The sequence below is a fragment of the Anas platyrhynchos genome, chromosome 10 (genome assembly GCF_047663525.1).
Source record: "Anas platyrhynchos isolate ZD024472 breed Pekin duck chromosome 10, IASCAAS_PekinDuck_T2T, whole genome shotgun sequence".
In the NCBI taxonomy this organism is placed as follows: Eukaryota; Metazoa; Chordata; class Aves; order Anseriformes; family Anatidae; genus Anas; species Anas platyrhynchos.
Window position 1 is genome coordinate 24,755,729 of NC_092596.1, and position 19,077 is coordinate 24,774,805.

Genomic DNA, 19,077 nt, shown 5'->3' on the forward strand with positions numbered 1-19,077 from the left:
CTGCCCGGCACGCACCGAGCGCCGCCGGGGACAAAGTCTGGGCCGTAAAGCGGGGCGACGCCTCGCCGCGGGGGGGCGGCGGCCGCGGGGCTGGGGCCGGGGGCACACGAGCCGCCTCCGGGGGCCGGCCGCGGTGACCCGCGCCCGCCGCGCCCCCGGGGCCGCCCCGCCCGTCCCCCCGGGGCGGCACCAGCCCGCGGGACCGGGACCGGGACCGGGACGCGGCCCCTTTAAGGGCGCCCGGTGACGCCGCCGGCCCCGCGCACGGGGCTCCCCCGGGAGCACAACAAGCGGCACGCTCGCGGCGCGGGGAGGGGCGGGGCCACGGGGCGCGCACCAATGGGCGGCCTCGCTGCGCCCCGAGGCCCCGCCCCTCGCGGTGCGCGTCACGGCGGCCGCCGGGGGCTCCGCCCGGCCCGGCGCGGCCCGGTCCGCCCGCAGCAGCAGCAGCAGCGCCCGGCCCGGCCCGGCCGCAGCCCCCAGCATGCGGGAGGGGTCGGCGCTGCCCGGCGGCCCCGGCGCCGCCGCGGTGCCCGGCTTCCTGGCCAAGCTCTGGGCGCTGGTGGAGGACCCGCAGAGCGACGACGTCATCTGCTGGAGCAGGGTGAGCACGGGCGGGGGCCGCGAGGGGCCCCAGGGGCTCCCCGGGCCGGGCCGGGCCAGCGGAGCGCGGCGCCCCGGGGGCCGGTCCCCGCTGTGCGCTGAGGAGCGGAGCGGAGCCCGGGGCCGGCCCTCCCCGTCCCGCAGGACCGGCCTCGCCGGGCGCCTGCCCCGGGGCCGTTCCGTGCCGCTTCCCGGCCTGCGGCCCGTCCTCGCCGCTGTCCCCAGGCCGTGCTGCTCGGCCGCGCCGCTCTGCCTCGTCCCCGGGCTTCCCGAGCAGCGCCGGCACCGGCCCGGGCCCGGGGCGCTGGGAGCCGGGAGCGCAGCGGGGCTGGGGCCGGGCCGGAGCCTCCCCGCCGGGCCGGGCCGGGCCCGTAGCGGCTCCGCAGCGTTACCGGGCTATTTTTAGCGGTGACACAGCGCGTACAGTGCGAGAACCGTGTCAGGAGCTGGCCCGGCTCCGGCCGGCGGAGATAAAAGCCCTCTAGTGGCACGAATGCCCTGGTGCGTGAGCAATATCTCAGTTTCCTCTGAACTGAGACAGAAGCAGAGCCATGGTTGCCATTTCTTGTTTTTTTTTTTTTTTTTTCTGTTACTTTTCTTTGGCTTCGGGTAAAGTCTTCAGGGTTCAAAAAACTACCCGCCATGCAAGAGGAGTGTTCCACGTAACAATTTCTGTTGTTTAGGATTCAAACTTGTTAGTACAGTCCCCAGTGCTCATAAATGACCACACAGACAGTTCCCTTTCGCCAAGTGTTTTGCCCTTCCATGTCATAGGAACCGTTTCCATCAGATTATGGTCTTGGCATAAAAGCAAAACCTTAAAAATGCTGTGCTTGTTCTCTCACTGTTACTTCTGCTTGCTTCCTAGAATGGCGAGAACTTCTGTATACTGGATGAGCAGAGGTTTGCTAAGGAGCTGCTCCCGAAGTACTTCAAACACAACAACATCTCCAGTTTCATACGACAGCTGAACATGTGTAAGCATCGTCTGTTTGTGTAATGTGTGTATGCATGCTGCCTGCGTTGCTGTACTGAAAAAAGATTGTCACCCTGATGGATCAAGCTGGACTAAATCCCTCAGTTATGTTTTCTGTGCTCTACTTGTGAGCGTCATAGGCATGTTACATAATGGATACCCTATAACTTGTACAGGCAAAGAAGCTGGAGTGAGGTGGCAATCCAACACTGTGCAGGGCTGCGGCACAGCAGAAGTGGTTGCTTTGGAGCTGATAGTTTATGGGCCATGTAAAGATATAAGCTGTACAGAAAAAAGCTGCCTCGTTTAGAATTTTCATTTGGAGGAAGAGGGTTAAGCCATTAAGTAAATCCTTTTCGGGAAAGGAGAGGATCTGAAAGATGTTCTGCATCTGCCTGTGTTTCTCCCGTGAACTGTAACTATTTGGGAGCTAAGTGGTGACACCAAACTACAAGCTGTAAATAGTCTGCATGCCTTTACTCTGTTCAGTACAAATACTTCTTTTTTAAAAAAATCTTCCTATTTCATAATGTTAGAAGCATATTTGGCTCCAATGAAACAGAATGATAGAATTCATCATGTAGCGTTGGCAAAGAAAGCTAATTAACGGCAATGGGTTGATAATAGTAACAGTGGCTTACAGGGAGTTGTTGAGAAGATTTGGAGGAACTCTGTTCTTGCCCAGATTTCCTTGGTCTCTCTTAGCCAATGTCTATTCAGATTCTGTGTTAGACATGACAGAGAAAGTGGTCATATAGTATCCTTGTGCTGCTGTTTGAGTTAAGAGTTGAGATTCCATACTTGTGTGGCAAAGGAGAGTGCAAACAAACAGTTGTCAGTTACCTTATGGTAAGGCTGAACGCTTACAATGCTGTCCTGAATGCTTACTCTTCACATCCTTATTGGACTGATGGCCACATCATTTTCCTGCTGCACTTATCCTCAGCTTTGATTGAAGTTTTCTAATGAGCGTGCTGTTGAGGTGCAGTGAGGCTGGAATACGTTAACCGTGTTAAAAACTTGCACGAGGAGAGAGATGCATTGGTCTGTCAACTAATTTGCATCTACCCTTTGGTATTTCAAGCCACTGTGGAAATTGGGCTGGCAATGTTGTATTTCAAGCAGGTAGTCTTTAATGAAAAAGGTACTACATATGTTTCCATAGGTTGAGGGCTAATTTCTCCTTGCATTGTTCTGTAGACCCTGGTGGTAGATGACAGCATTTGTTTTGATATGTAGTTGCCTGAGATTGTTAACATGAAAGGAGAGGTGCAACGATAATATTTTAGTTGTAATGTCCTAATAAATCTCACTTTTGACTGTCTTCTGTGATTATTTGAACATTATTGTCTTGCCGTTGGATACTGGAAAGCCTCTGCCATGCATGCTGCTTGTACAGCCTACAAGATTATTGGGTGGCATTGTAGATGTGTCTCCTGTCTGTGACAATCGGAGCAGTGAAATGACTGAACACCAAAAGTTCCAGCACCTATTAACTGTATAGCTGTAGGTATTTCAGTAGTTCTGGGGTTTTCTTTAGCTATGTTCTATAGCAGTAAGCTTTACACTGAAAGAAATGACTTGTCTTTTTTTTTTAATCCCTCTCCACAGATGGTTTCAGGAAGGTGATTGCTCTGGAGAATGGTATGATTACAGCAGAGAAAAGCTCAGTCATTGAATTCCAGCATGCATTCTTCAAGCAAGGGAAGGCACATTTATTGGAAAACATCAAGCGCAAGGTATGGTCTATGCATGTATTTACTTTGCCTTTTTCCTTATGAAAAGAAGCTTATCTAGAGGAAGTATGGGGGTGTCAAACACTTTACAGCCAACAAATTCCACATGAACCAAGCTTATGTGTTGTCAACTCTTTGTAAAAAGAGTCACAGAATGAAAGAATTAAAAGAAGATACATTGTCACTTGGTGGTCATTGAAAATTAGCAAGGGCTACAGCAAGGGCAGCAGTCATCAGTTCATTTGGACAAGCTTGTATGATTTATATTGTTCCTCAATCATATCACCAATAAGCTACATCTGGTTTTAGCACTTAAAATATTCTTTTGTACATTCAGGCCTTGTCTGACCTGTTTCTGCACAGATATTTATCTTGTACTTGCGCATTTCAGCCCATAACATCCTGGCTGCCAGAGAAAGACACTATCGTGGTACATCATGTTGACATTTGAACTTCAGTCTTTTCGTTGGAATGTCGTAATATGGTAGCTACATTGCCCAAGTTAATGAAAGAACAGGGTAGGTTTGAGGATTAGCTGGGGAGCCGTAATTGTGTTTTGATTGATTCTTCACTGCGCTGTCTCTGTGCAGAATCACAAATGGTCAGATACAGTTGCACGGTTGCTTCTCTGACACAGGCCTGTGCTTTTCCCAGATGCTGTAACTGCTAACTTGTCTTAGCTTGCACACCCTGCTTTCTGGTATGTTGAGACAGTCAGCTGCTGACGTTATGTATGGCACCATGTATCCCAGGAGCGTTGCACTGGGTGGAGTATTCTAGATGGGGAGACAAAAGCTCTAGTTAGTGCCAAAGACATTCACACCAAATGGTTGAACATGCTGGTGAAACATACTCTTTGTTGCACAGGAAATGTGATTTTTGCAATGTCTGTTAGCTTTTCTTGCTCTTTACAGCCTGGAATTAAGTAATATTTCAGTTTGTGCTATAAACTGGCTTTCAGGCCTCCAACAGGAGTTCAAGTTTGAATGCAGGGCTTCCTTGACTTACTCTATTTTACTGTTAGCTCTACGTTTTCTGCTGATGCGTGTCAGTCTTGACACCCTTATTATCTAGTTACGGACTCTGAAAAAAGTAGTTCCTCGTACTCGGCAGAATGCTTTAGTTTGTTGGCTCTTCTGTCTAGAGGCAGGCCTACGGTATTTGAAATTTCTACCTTCTGTCTGCATCTTTTGCATGTCTTTGCCATGGACAGGTGGTATGCTAAGAGGAATCAGATAGTCTTGAATTCATTTGGGATAAGCATTGTGTGCCTTAGCATAAGGTATTATCTACAACAAACAGCCAAGGGTCCGAAAATGTAGTCAGAGAACTGTTGGGCCATTCATTCCATCCTTTGTAACACTGTACCAGAGAAAACAGTTATATCTGTGCAGTGATTGTTGAATGTTGTAATTGTGTTGTTCCACCATGAAGTGATGGAATATTATTTTATAACACAGTTTGTCAATTTCTGACCACTTAATGAACTGGGAAAGGGGGGGGAATCTGTAAGCCAACAACCTGCATGGAAGCTATCTGACACTTCATTAAGCTAATCTCAGATGTTTCTGCCTCTCTCTTGGACTTTAAGAGAATAATAAGTAAGATCATAGCATGCTGTAGGTTGGAAGGGGCATCTGATGGCTGTCTGGTACAACTTCATTTTATTTGATTATGGTCAGTATTTGGCTGAATGTTTTGCAAAATTATGTCTACAAAACCTGTACATACCATTCATATTTGTGATGGGACCTATCATTTTCAAAACCCTGAATTGTACATAAACCATCAATGCCACCACCACAGAGTTACTGAAGGAAATCAGAGAATTATGACTGTGGAAGTGTGAAGAGGCAAAAACGTGCTTTTTGCTTTCTGATTACTCTTCCACCATCATTTGAAGAGGAAGCGTTTATAGATTTTGCTGTGGGTAGAAAAGCAGTTTGGACCCTGACTTTCTGGAGACAAGCCTCTGTAATCTAGTAAAGTTACTGCGTGGAATTGTAATAGAGGAAACAACGGTATAGGGATCTGTGGTTCAGCTGGTGTGGGACAAATTTTCCAATCAGGTAGGCGTCATGTAAGTAGATTCCCGTTTTTTCCCCCAATAACTTAATGGAAATTTGTTACTCCTGTGCTGGCAGATTTATCCACAGTTAAAAATGAATGTGACCATACCCTCTTTTACTCCTCTATTATTTGTTTTGCTTTTGGCTGGTGGCTTACACTTTGACACTAGAGGGCACGCTTTCTTCAGACATGTCAGAGAGAACCCCTTATGAAAGGCAGTTTTCAACCACTGGTAGGGATTTTAGCGTGAATTACAATGGTGCCATTCTCTTGATTTCATTGACATCTTGTTTTTTTCACATGGTTGAGACTGTCCTAAAGGCTGTCATGTATAACAATTGTCGTGTTTTATGATACACAAGTTTTATATGATCTTACCTAATATTTTAATGGAGTTTATACCTCTTCTACAGACTAACTACACTGTTCATTCAGAAAAAAAGTATGAAAGGCACTGTTCTTAGTAAAGAATGTGTAACTTGATCCTATTTTAGGTATCTGCAGTAAGAACTGAGGATCTCAAGGTCTGTGCAGAGGATTTACACAAAGTACTCTCTGAAGTCCAGGAAATGAGAGAGCAGCAGAACAACATGGATGTCAGACTGGCTAACATGAAGAGGTACGCTCTGTTTCAGAAGCACTTAGGCATTGAATGGGGTTTATAGCTAATGGAGCTTGACTTAAATGTGTTTCAATTGAAACAGGTGATGCTATATTCTTTTTTTATGAATCTGCATTCTATGCCACACAGCATTTTGAATAGTTTGTTTTCATAATTCAGTAACAGACCAGAAATTCAAACTGGGAGTTTCTTGTCTATCTTGAGATGTCAATTTAGTTGCCATCATCTATAGTATTTTTTTAGGGGTATCAAATAATTTCCTGTTCTAAACACAAAACAGGGCTAGATGCAACAAGGGAGAATTAATATTTGATTTTCTTTCTGATCAGAAATGGACTTTGTGTGTCCTCATCTCTGTTCCTTCATATGCTTTTTGCATGGGCACTGGGAGTTCACTCAGATCACTGGCATGCAAGTGGGTATCAACCAAAGCTCAGAAGATGAATTTACTCCCTCTGTTCATATTGTTTTGTTTCTTTTTAATATTTTGAAACTTCTGAGGTGGTCTGTGTTACAAGTAGCCTGTTTCCAAACACCAAGTCTTAATTCTAAGCTTTAGAGGCTTTGAAGGAAGGAATACTTCAGATCAAGGTTATTGATGGAGCAGCAGAGAATGAGAATGTGCTAATTAGTGAGCATTTGGTCCTGCTTGGTGGAGAATGGAGTTAGTTTAGCCCAGGGCTTATATTAGTGGATCTGACTAACTAATCCTTAGTTATCCACAGAAGGAATGTTGCCATTGGTCCTGCAAGGTACTGTGAAAGTTTGAAAGCTGTGAAACTAAATCATATAAAGTAAACTCTGTTCATCCTCTGTCTTCTGATTTATTCTGCATTGCAGAGAAAATAAGGCCCTGTGGAAAGAAGTGGCAGTTCTAAGGCAGAAGCACAGTCAACAACAGAAGCTGCTGTCTAAGGTACCATTGCAGCATCTTCAGTGCTACCATCCTTATTCCTGCCTCTGTGATACTTGATGGCATTCTTTGCTTATGTAGAATGATAAATGACACAGAGCTGAACAGGCTATATTAATACAGCACAAAGAAAATGTTCACAGTTCCTGAGCGTCCAAGAAGTAGCACAGCAAAGAATCCCAAGCAATGGATTTTTCCTTTTACTAAGGAAAATCTTAGTAAAAACAATTTTAATGTGTTGAAATCTCAGTGAATCTTATTTGGAGAGAAATAATTAAATCAAGTTGACCTGGGGTAAATGTGGGGCAGAAGTCATGGTAATGAGCAAGATATTGCAGGCACACAGAATGGAGTCTGTGAAAGAACGAACCAAGGCAGACTTAGAACATTCAAGAAGTCAGCTTGGAACCTGGAAACAAAAGGAGTTGCTGCACTGGATCAAATTTTCTCTGGTTTATCCCTCAGCTTTTTCTGGTCTGGAGTTTTCCATAGTGACTTGCAGTGTTATATTATATTTTTGTAAAAATCTGTGCAAGTGAAATAATTTTTCAATGCCTTTTGTAACTTTTTTCTTTTAACATAAAGGTACGAATGGATATTTAATTTACCTGTTAATTTCAATCACAAAAATAAATTCTGAGTTAATAATTTAATATTCTGATTGCTAAGCTAATCACTTGGTTTTGGCTCTCTGTTTTTTCTTTTTAGATTCTTCAATTTATACTAAGTTTGATGCGAGGAAATTATATTGTTGGGGTCAAAAGGAAAAGGTAATTACTGGATAGGTCACAAACTAGTGTCAGATGTGCATTATGGGGATGAATCAACTTCTAAAAGCAAGATACTTTTCTCAAGGTGCATGATGAATATTTTTACATAGGATGGGAAGAGAATATACTATGCATTTTGAGGTTTGAAGGAAACGGTTGCCAGAAATGGTAGCTCTTTTAAAAAAAAAAAAGCGCCAGTGTTACTGACGTATCACAAAACAAAAAGTGTGCTTGGAGTGTAGTCTGTCTGCAGTACGTTTAAATAAACAATTTCAAAAAAGCCACTTTTAGAAATCAAAGAGTAGTTCTTATTGTTACTGCACATATTTGGCATTGCTACATCTGTTTACTACAGAAGTATACACTAAAGTCATACTTTGTCTCAGGTCTCTAACGGATGCTGCAGGTGCTTCACCTTCCAAATACAGCCGTCAGTATGTTCGCATACCTGTGGAGAGTGGCCAAGCAGTAAGTCTTTCTAGGGAAGGAGACACTGGGTTGGACAGGATGCTGTACAGTGATCTTGAAGTCTTCCTTACAACTGTTAATATTCTGATCTTATAATCAAATGCACTCTATTTTGAAATGGGCTGATTTAAAACATTGCTCTGTCTGCAAAATCCCACCAATCCATACAACTTGGCATAGATGAAATCTGAACGGGAGATAGAAGCTCAAGAAGAAAGGAGATTAAACATTAAAAATAACAGACTTTTTTGGTTTATTCATTCTATTTGCTATATATTGCAGATGGCTTTTTCTGAACATAATTCAGATGATGAGGATGGAAATGGTACAGGTCTCATCATTCGAGATATCACTGATACTCTGGAAAATGCCACCAGTGGTCTCCTTGCTGTGGCACACACAAGTGGCAGAGCCAGGTACGTATAGGGATGTGAAAGTTCACAACTGAAGCATAAATCCTAGTAGTTATGTTAATGTAAGTTACCCAATACGTTTTGGGAACCCACCTCTGAGTTTCTGCTCTATTTGTACATTATACGTCTGTTTGTAGGCTCTCTAGACTAAAAAGTAGACCAATTTGAAATCTTTTAGTTCCAGAGACGCAATGTTGTGAGTTTCCCTCCCACTAAATGTCCATGTATTCTTATGCCCTCTTTGGTCTGTCAGAATTTAGTTATGTGAAGTCAAGCTGTTCTTTTCCATATGTTCTCTATATGAACTCATTATCAATCTGAAGAGTTACAGAGCCGGTGTTTGGTCACCATGCTGGAAGAAAAAAACATGAGGTTTTGTTAGCAAATTAAAAAAAAAACAAAAACCTATAAGAATCGAACCTTTTTTTTAAAAAAAAAAAAATCACATTTTATTCTGGTTTATTCTGTATAGCAGGTATGAAATAAATGCAAATAAAAGGCTTAAAGGGGGGCTTTTCTTTATAGAAACTGAAAATGCGTGACCGTGACTGTCAGTATAAAAAGGGGGGTTATAAGAGATGGAGAGAGATTTTTATCAGTGTCTCCAGTGGCAGGGCAAAAGGCAATGGTTTTAAACTGACAGAGGGTAGATTTAGCTTGGATATTAAGAATAATTTATTTTGTGATTAGGGTAGGGAGGTGCTCTAACAGCCTGTCCAGAAAAGATCATGGATGCCCCATGATTGAAAGCGTTCCATGTCAGTTTGGACAGGACTTTCAAGCAACTTGATCTAGTGAAAGATGTCCCTGCCTATGGCAGGGTGTTTGGACTGGATGATCTTTAAAGGTCCTTTCCTACCCAAACCATTCTATGGTTGTATGAAAATGGGGCGTTCTGCTCTGATACATGCTGTCCATATAAATTGTAACAACTGATGCTTCATCTGCCTTTAGGAAGGCACTTTCTTTTACAAGACCAGTTGGTTATTTGAGCTCTTAATAGGCTTGACCTCACTAGGTATTAAGATGTAAAATACTAAGCTTCCAGTGAGCACTAACACAGTTGATATTCTCCTATGTCTTGTTTCTCTGTGGGTTGCATTTTAGAGAGACACAGACAGCTCTGGATCCTGGCTTACCTATTTGTCAAGTATCACAGCCAAATGAGTTAAATTGCGTAGAACCTATCCCTCCAGTTCATATAAATGATGTCAGCAAATCCGGTGAAATAGGAAATGTTGCTGTGGAACTCCATGCTGCACAAGCTAATGCTCCAGAAGACCCTGCATCAGTGATTGACTCCATCTTGAATGAGAATAGCTCTGGAAACCAAAGTGATCCTTTACTGGACAGGTACGCAGATCACTATATTCACTTATTTCTGGACACTTATGCAGTCGTCTTGCAGAATCTCATTATTAAACAGTTCTGTGTCATAGTTTTAGAGGATGTATCTAGCAGAACATAGTGAAATTGCTTTTCAAACATCTCCAATGAACTGAGTTTTCTCCCCCTTTTCTAATAGGCCTTGAAAAAGACAAGCATTAGCATAGACTAAAAGCAGGGCAAGTTCATCTGGAATCTGTTCTGTCAGTTGTCACAAGTTTGCCTTGTCTTCTGGTATTTCTTTTGGAGCATTAGTGTGGTTGGTCTGTCCTGTCAGCCCTTGTGTCGCCAACTACTGATGTTGCCAAGTGTGCTGCCCAATAGCAGATCAGACTAGAGATTTCAGTTGGGAACCATGCACTTCCTTGTTTCTTAGGACTGCCTTGAAATTGTACATTATTTGTAGCTAAGTATTCCAATACAGGAGTAAGCTTGCAGCACAGTGAGAAACTCAGTACTGGGCCACATGTGCCACTTCCTTTCTACTTCATTTATTGTCCCTTGTATCCTGACCCCAGTCCTTACAAACACATACAATTAGGTAACAATCTGGTGTTCCTGTTTCAAAATAGATACCTAGTGTTCCTTCAGATGCAGATTATCTGTAGTCCTTTGCTTATCATTTATTGTTCACAGGTAAAAGCTTTTGGACCTTATCCTAAACAGATACTAGTCCATAGACTGAATTCTGAGAACATTCAGAAGATATTAACATGAAAGAGGAAATAGTTACATGAGAAGGATTGCTTTTTTGAAATGATAGCTGTTACGATACTTGCTGTACAGATGGCTTTCCTTGCATGTGTTCTGCAAAGAATTGGGCCATGGAAATTGATACAGCAATGTGGTTTTGTTAATTTGGCCATAAGCTGTTCTGGATTGTGAGCAACCCTGTCTGGCTGTCGTCTTGCCCAACAGCTGTAATAACCAACCAATTAGCAGCTTATAAGAGGTTTTTCCTGTCCTGCAGTGTAAAAGAAGAACCTAATTGCTGACTGTTGCTTGTGGTAATTTTCTTTTTTTCAGAGAGGAAATTCAAGATTTTCTTAATTGTATTGATGCCAGCCTTGAAGAGCTTCAAGCAATGTTGTCTGGGAAGCAGTATAACTTTGGCTCTGAAGCTTTCAGCGATGTGAGTGGCTTTTCATTTATTCTGGTTTCTGAAAAGTACAGTTTAGGTTGTGTTACAAGATTTTATGGATTTGTTCCATGTTGTAATGGGCAAGTGAGAAGAAAATCTTGAAAAGCAAATAGTTATGGATAGATTTGTACATAGTCATCCGAGGAGTCTAACAAAATATAAGGTAATGCTGAGAGCCTTTTTCAGTTTATACAGTACTTTCATTTCATATAACTTAAAAACAACCAACTTCTCTTCTTCTTGCTGTTTATCGTCACATCCTGATTACTGATCCATGTGCTTCCTTGAGCAGATGAAGTAGGATCTCAGAAGTTTTAATAACCTTATTATGTCATAAACTCTCCTACATATGGTCTGTTTCTGTTTTCAGACATTTAATCCTGAGCTGCCAGCTCTGGATATGAACTTGATGGAAACTCCCCCTGGTATGGAAAATGTAAGAGTAAGATTTGCTTCTGTGGTGGGGAGGGCTAAAGTGATTCTAAGAGCTAAACTTTCCTGATGCAGTTTAAGGGTAGGGACCAGACTGATAGCACAGGATGAAACTGGCATTTTATTTAATCCTTATGACTTCATGTTTTCTGTTATTACTGTTGGTGTACAGGAATGTAATAAGGTTCTCAAAATAAGCTTCTTATATTTCTAGCTGCAGTAACACACTCAGTGTGCTGATTTCAATTGATGCTTTGCTTAGAATAACATTCTTTGCTTTATAAATGTACCTGAGAGCATAAGGAAGAGGGAAACACACTGGTGTTTGCTGAAAGAGCTGTCTGCCTGCACTGAGGAACTTTTTTAATTATTCCTGTCTATTAATTCTGTATCATCTGTTTAGAAAGAACAGGTTGGAAAATCTAGTCTCTGTTATTGGTCTATGTGAAAAGAGTTTCTTGTTTTGTCTTTTAGTCAAGTAATAACTACACCTGGGATTGTAGTTCAGATTGTGTGCCTTCATCTGCTGGAAGGCTGAAGAAAAAGTATTAAACAAAGGAAAAAAAAAAAAAAAGTAATGCAGTATGCAGTATTTATTCCAAACATGTCTGCATAAAACTTCCTCAGAGGACATGCTAAAGCTCAGTACAAGTTTCCTTTTTTGGGCCCCATTCAATAGAATGTCTTATGTTACAAAAAAGCCGTGCAAGTGTCATTTATTTTGTAACTCAGCAATACTATTTGAACTAGGACTTCTCTGTCATGGGAGTTTACATCACAACTGAGGTAAAATCCTGTTGTGTTCGAGCAGTGCTTGTAAAACTTGATTTTATTGCTGAAATCATGTGTAACAGTGTTATTCCAACAAAGCAGACCATAAGCAAGCTTTGGGCTGGGTGGGTAAACTGAATATTTGCTAATCATGAGATTGTTTGGCTCTGGTAAGTTAAGTTTGTCTGTATTTTATCTTGCACTTTTCTGAGAGTTCCTGTTTGCCGGCCTCTGTGGAATAATGGGTTTGTGGGGTCAGGAGTTTACATTACTCAGCGGTGTCATTCCTATTCCCTCCTCCTTTCACCTTTAATTATGTTAACCAGACAATTAAGAACTGTATATTTTTGTTAAGCATTCTGTTTTATACTTTGTCCATTTTGCTTCAGATTGCGAACTTGGCAGACAGCACTGAAGATCTAGGAGCAAGTGAGAGAGAAACAGCAGGAAGCAAAGGTGGGCAGGAAGGAACAGCTGTGACAATTCCAAACTCTTCCAAAACTATGTATTGAAATGGAATTTTTCTAGCTTGTAATGCGGCTTAATTCCTTCTTTGGCCTGGGCTTAAAAAGTTCTTGAAGACTGGGATGTTTCACTGACTTTAATGAAGCTGTACCTCAATCTTACAGGCCCCGTTCTGTTCCCCATGTTGGTGTTAACCGCTCCTCTTTTCTTGTATGTGATGGAGTGCCACAATAAGGAGCAGAACTGCAAATGTCATTGTGGAAGTATCTCGTGTATGGGCTACAACACCCACAAATGAAGTGCTACTCATTCTACTTTAGTGATGCCAGTGCATGCGATATATTTAGGGGCCTGAAGTGTGTTTTAGATCCTGATCTTAGCTGTAGGTCTTAGTCATTTCCAACTGTAGATGTGGTCTTTCAGAGCTCAGCTGTGTGGTTTTCTTTAGTGAACCAAGTTTTGAAGCACCTTTTCCAGTGTTCCTTGCGTTCCTTTAAAGCCTTTCACTTTAAGTGTCATAGGATCCTGGAGTTTAAAATGTTTGTTTTCCCTCAGATATGCAGCTGATACAGTACAGGGCCAATCCTCTGCTTTCATTATTTGAAGAACTACCTTCCAGTGAAGCCACAGGGAAGACAGAGGATCCAAAAGACCTCCTCTTGGCCCCGCTGGAGGAAAAACCTGCTCTCCAACCTCCTTCAGGTGGTGAAACTGTCTTGCCATTAGCAGCTCCAGAAAACCAGGCAGAGCCTCCGGATGCTCTGGGAATGGGTGATCCTCCTCTCCTCTCAGAAGATGGGAATGGAGAGTATAAACTGTTTCCACTCTTGCTCCTCAGTCCTGTTGCTAACTTCATAGAAGAGGCCTCTGAGATAGAAACTTCTTGAACTCATGTAATATGTATAAGTGGTGTGAAACAGACAGCAAGGATAAATGGATCAGCAAGAAGTTTGATCTTCTCTCTCCTATCCTGCTTACTGGGTGTCATATTCTATATAGACAAGAGAAAGTTCTCTTTCTACAAGCAAGGAGTGCATGTGGAAAAGCTGAAAACAAGCTCAAAGCAAGAGATAATGGGAATGAAGACATGGGGAGGAGGGAAGGGCAGCCTTTCTGTAAACATACCGCAATGTATTCCATAACTGTTTTAATCTGATATCCTTATTGCAAAAGGAAATCTGTTTGTATCCTGTTTGTAAAATCTGGCTGTTTTTTATTAGCTGTGTAGTAATGTCGTGTGTAATGTTTCAAACCTGAGTTTTACTCTTTCTGAGATGTTTCAAGAGGTGGCTTGTCTATTGTTTGGATTTATTTTTTTTAATTTGAGGTTTCTTTTTTAATAGTTTGTGGCTAGAATTGTTTGCACCTGCTTAGATTACTTTCCTACTCCTAGATTTGCTCCTAGGTACAGGGAACATTTTTTCCTATGGAAAATTATATTTTAACTCTGGAATATTACTTTTTAACATCCTAACATGCATCCATTGCCATGGATTGTAGGTGTTGCAGTAGGAAGTGCTTGCCACAGTGCGTAATGCTGATTTCTCATGCACATTGCGTGGCAGCTCTTCTAGGGTAACTTGCACACAGGTCATTTGTTCTTGAAAATTGTGAGTAGAACTGATTCGTGTCTACTGAAGTCTAGCAGCTATCCTTAAAATGTCTTTAAAAAAAATAATCCTTAAAACAAAAAAGGTATGGGGTAACTTGTGCTGACATAGGACATTCATTTTCTCTTCTGCTTGCAGTATGGACTTGTTTATCTGACCTCACATGAACAGTGGACTTTGTCCTGCATTTTCTGCTCATGGGATTTTAAAGCTAAATTGACTAAAATCATTTGACTCCATTGACAATGAATGACAAACTGGTGTCTGCCTAATTAAACTTTTCCCAGAATTCTGTCCTACACTGTTTTCCAAACTTCTTTGAACAGCTGTAATGTAGACATCAGCCTTTATCCGCTGTTGTCAGTGGGACAGCAAGTGCTCTTTCACTGATACCAAATCTTTAACAGTCTATCGCAAGCCCACACAAACCTGAAATTTGCCATAGTCATACAAAAATGTTGGGGCTTGAAAAGGCCTGGAGACAAGTAGAAAAAGAGCTGTGTAATGCCATATGGTATTTTTTACTGCTGCAATTACTTGGAAAAAATCAGTTTTAGGAAAAAGTCTACCTACAGGCTTTATTCTCTGAAATTTCTGAACTGATAGTTCTTCTATGCTCAAGAAACCAAGTTATTTTGATATACTGAAGCCTACAAGATAATGCATGTTATCTATGCTGGCCTGGCTAGATTGGGTTTGTGCTTCATTTTTAAATCTTTTGAGTTGACAAGGGAGGATCTTTCTACTGAGTGTATGTGTGTGTATACCTGTAACACCTTCAGTATTGTTTTATTCCATTGTTTATTACTTCCTCGCCTCTATGACCCTTCATGTTCGTATTTGATGAAATGCCTTTTGTCAAGTATGTCTTATTCTAGCCTGTCTCAGTCTTTCTTTTTGCTTACTTTTCTTTCTTGAAACAAAGGGCTGAATGGTCTTAAGTTTTCCTGAGCTGAGGGAAAAATGAATTGGGTTCTGGTTGAGTTTTTATTTTTTTTTATTTTATTTTTTTATTCCCAAATGCCTCAATTTTGCCAAGAATGAAACAGTAAAAAAAATAAAAAATTAGAGACTTCTTCTGCAGTATTTTGGCAACATAGTGCAGAAAACAAAGTTCTTTGAAGGGTAGATTTTCTGTAATGTCCACTTCCTGAATAGGTTAAACTGAAGAATAATTCCTGTAATGGATTAATGTCGTGTTCTTCCATGATGGAATCTGATCTCACTGCATCTTGCCATCAGCTGTTTGATTGAACTGCATAATATTTTTTTTTTTAACACAATTCGTCTCTTAAGAAGTTAAGAAACCAAGGCTTAAGAAAGCTTCAAATAAGAACTTGTGAATCTAAGTCTGGTTTATGTATTGGTCTAAGAAATATATGTATTTGCAAGTTTGTTTACAAAATTGCAATGAAAAGGGGAAGGTTGAATAGTAAGGAAAAACACCATCATGCACTGAAGTAATTAAACTATTGAATTGCAAAACTGTTAGGGTGTTTCTTGTATGTTACTTTGACGTCTGTTCTTTGTTCCTCTTCTGCCAACACATTTCCCAAACCAGCTTACTGAACTATCTAGAAGGAAGAACGTCAATGCTCACTAACCCATTTCAATATGCAGCTGCTGCTTGTTCAATAACTCATGTACTAAGGTTAGCCTGGCAGCTGCTATCAGAGATCTGAGCCTGAGAAAGAAGGAAGTTCAGATTTATTAACCCGTAGAATCAAAGCTTATGGCGGTAGGACTGACTGCCACTGATTGTGTTAGGTCAGGTCACATCTGCGAGTTTGTTCATTGCCTTTGTATAGTTTGCTGGGTGCCAGCCTTCACATCTAAGCACTGAGGGGACCTGATACTAAGTGATCTTTCATAGACGATGATTCTTAGGCCTTCTGCCTGTTCCATCACCAGCATATTTTGCTGTTTCAACAGTTGGGATGATTCTGAATGTACTTATGTACAGAGTTCAATCATGTTTGGTATTTGGGTACATTTGCAACACAAAAAATGTTTCAGCCCTTTAGAGAGGTGCATGGTCCCAGAGGATTCAGGATCCAGGGATTTCCCCCCCCCTCCTTTGAGCCCAGGTTGGTCCTGTGTTGCAGGATCACAGCCTCTGCCTCATACCTGCTGTGCATGCTGCCTGCTGTGCCTCAGGTGGTGTGGGTGGTGGCGTGCTTTTAGCAGCATTTCTTGTTGCTGGCATACCCGCATCAGTTCTTCCCATTACTGAAAGCCTTTTGCAAGTCTTCTGTCTGGTCCAAGCTTTCCCAGGTTTCTCAAGTACATTAGTAACCACCAGTTACAATGTCAATCCTGCTGAGTTATTCCTTTTCCCACCCATTCCTTTTGCAGGCAGCATTTCAGCTTCAGCAGGACACCTCGATAATTCTTCCCATGTAACAGCTCACTGAGGTCACTCAGACCAAAGTTTGCATGGCTGCCTCTGCACCTGTGTGTAGGGCCAGCCAGGCACCCACACTGTCTATTCTCCACTGACCTCTTCTCTGAAAGGCATTTCTCATCGGGATTGTGCCAGCTATGCCAGATGGAATGCACCACTGCAAGTGCTCATTACAGGTTCTAGTAAGAAAGGCCCACAGATACCATAAGGTATTGACTGAAATACCATTTACTGGAACTTAGGGAACAGCATAGGTAATTTTACATCACTTTAGGGATCAGCAGACCTCTAGCCTTGATGTGGCACACTGCGGATCCTATTTGTGCCATGGTTAACTGACACTGTAAGAGTTTTTGTAGGATTTTTCTAGAAGTCAAGAACTCTGTTCATCTTTTCTGCTGCTGAGAAAAGGGATGTTTGTATGAAAAAGTGCTGCTTCACTTCAAGATAAAGACAAGGGCTCGCCACTGGTGTTATCACTGGAAGCCACAGGCAGTCTATCTGCAGCCAGCTGATATCTGCTGCACTGCACAGGCCTGAAAGTGAAACCACGTGTGCAGCACAACAGGTGAGACAGTAGCAGATCACCAGTCCCTTGATGTACAAGCCTGATTAGGACCACAACACCATTGCAACTCTATGCATAACAAGTTCGCGTTACCAATGAGCAAAGTTGCTTCACTATAGTGCAAGCTTGCTTCCTCCCCCAGCACCGATGTCCAGGGCCACTGCTTTTCCTTCTGGTTTTATTCTGCTGTATCACACTGTTAGGGGAAGGAAGAGTTGCTGTTCCCTGCCTTGTCCGTTCTAAGAATTCACAGAACACACCTAGGTATGACAAGCACCGTGTGAGTAACTCCGACCACATTCTCCTTTCGGCATCTTTTCTCATACTCTTTCAGACTAGCACTCCACACACAGCCCATTTCACCATATCCATCCATTTTTAATTCATGTTGCTTTGTACTTGCTAACGCAGAGCATTTCAGAGTATGAGCTAACTGCATGACTTGCAAGAGGAAGGATAACAAGCCATGCAGTGCCTATGACATCCCCAACTTCTTGAGGAGAAACACCACAGTCCAATAAAACTTAGATAAATCCTCTTCTGGAGGTTCAGGCAGCGAGGTATCTCAGCTCATGATGGTCTTCAGAGTTTACGGCAATGTTCTGTGATTCCTGTCTCTCCTGAGCTGTATGACGGCACCTCATCCATATCATGCTCAGTGTGTTGTGCTGTCTCCTAAAGCAAGATTGCCATTTTAAAACACAGTATTTGTATTATTACACTTCCACAAAGTAAAAGCAAGAACTCAATGCCAATGTTCATCTCCGTGTACAGGTGTCTATGCCTGCATCCTGTAAATGACAAGAAATTTTTCCTGCCACTGTCTCACATAACCACAAATGTAAATGTAAATATAAATACACATACCTGTTTTGTTTTTGTTTTTTTTTTGTCAGGTGGTGTTAGTTCAGTCTAAAAGCTTCCAGTGTGTACCCTGCTAGTGGTAGGTTTCCTTATGACTTTTCCTTTCCCCAGGAAACAGTGCAATTAATCTGAAATTTAGCATGTTCCTTTCTCCTCCTTCTTTGAACCAAGAAGTGTGTGAACACTGCAACCTGCACAAGTGTTTCCTTCCTCTTCCCAGCTCAAAGGCTGCAGATTGGGACTGCATCTCATGGAAAACTAATAACGGAAGAATAGAAGGCTACAAGGGAGGAGCATGTGAAATCAGGTCCCCAAAATCTTTTGAACTGCTGTTGAATCTTCTTGTCTGTTTTATCATGTACAATATTTTCAGAAGCGTTTACACTTTAAGCTGGTTAGATGTCCTCTTTAATTGCAGGCATAGCTGCAAATACAGTAGACAATAAGAAATTAGCTGAACTGATGATTCTCTGGGCTGTGACTGATGACATCTTGTGGAAAAAAAAAGACTTTTCTAACCTAATAAAGGCATGAAAATTGTGTATAGGAAAACCATCATCTTCAGGGAAACATAGATCAGAATGTAATGATCTGAAAAGAAACAAATTCAGACTCATACCAATAATATTGCTATTATTAGATCAAAGTAGTCAAAAATTTTTATATTCATATACATATCCAGGCTTTTAAGCACCAATATTTTGCAGAATGAACTATTAGTGACTCAAAATATGAATGTATGTAAAAGTAAGCAACCCTATTGAAAGCAAAGACCTTGAAAGAAAAGGAACAAGATAATATCAGAGCTCCCAAGACTGCATACACAAATCTCCTGTTTTTAATGTTAAACTACATAATAATCTAA

The 19,077-nt window shown here is 41.9% G+C and overlaps 1 protein-coding gene across 1 annotated transcript; it reads left to right on the forward strand.

Moving 5' to 3' along the window:
- The first annotated feature begins 384 nt into the window (after positions 1-384).
- On the forward strand, positions 385-15,864 carry LOC119717965 (heat shock factor protein 3). The gene is made up of 13 exons (XM_072043116.1): positions 385-604; positions 1,472-1,580; positions 3,191-3,318; positions 5,880-6,004; positions 6,848-6,923; positions 7,629-7,690; positions 8,077-8,158; positions 8,441-8,574; positions 9,679-9,924; positions 10,984-11,089; positions 11,469-11,534; positions 12,691-12,757; positions 13,322-15,864. The coding sequence occupies exons 1-13, from the start codon at positions 485-487 to the stop codon at positions 13,651-13,653; spliced, it is 1,653 nt and encodes a 550-aa protein (XP_071899217.1). The 5' UTR covers positions 385-484; the 3' UTR covers positions 13,654-15,864.
- The last annotated feature ends 3,213 nt before the right edge of the window (positions 15,865-19,077 follow it).

Coding starts and splice junctions, on each gene's coding strand:
- LOC119717965 (XM_072043116.1), top strand. CDS start 485: ATGCGGGAGGGGTCGGCGCTGCCCGGCGGCCCCGGCGCCGCCGCGGTG. Junction 9,925..10,983: donor AGTGATCCTTTACTGGACAG/GTACGCAGATCA, acceptor TCTTTTTTTCAG/AGAGGAAATTCAAGATTTTC. Junction 11,535..12,690: donor CTCCCCCTGGTATGGAAAAT/GTAAGAGTAAGA, acceptor ATTTTGCTTCAG/ATTGCGAACTTGGCAGACAG.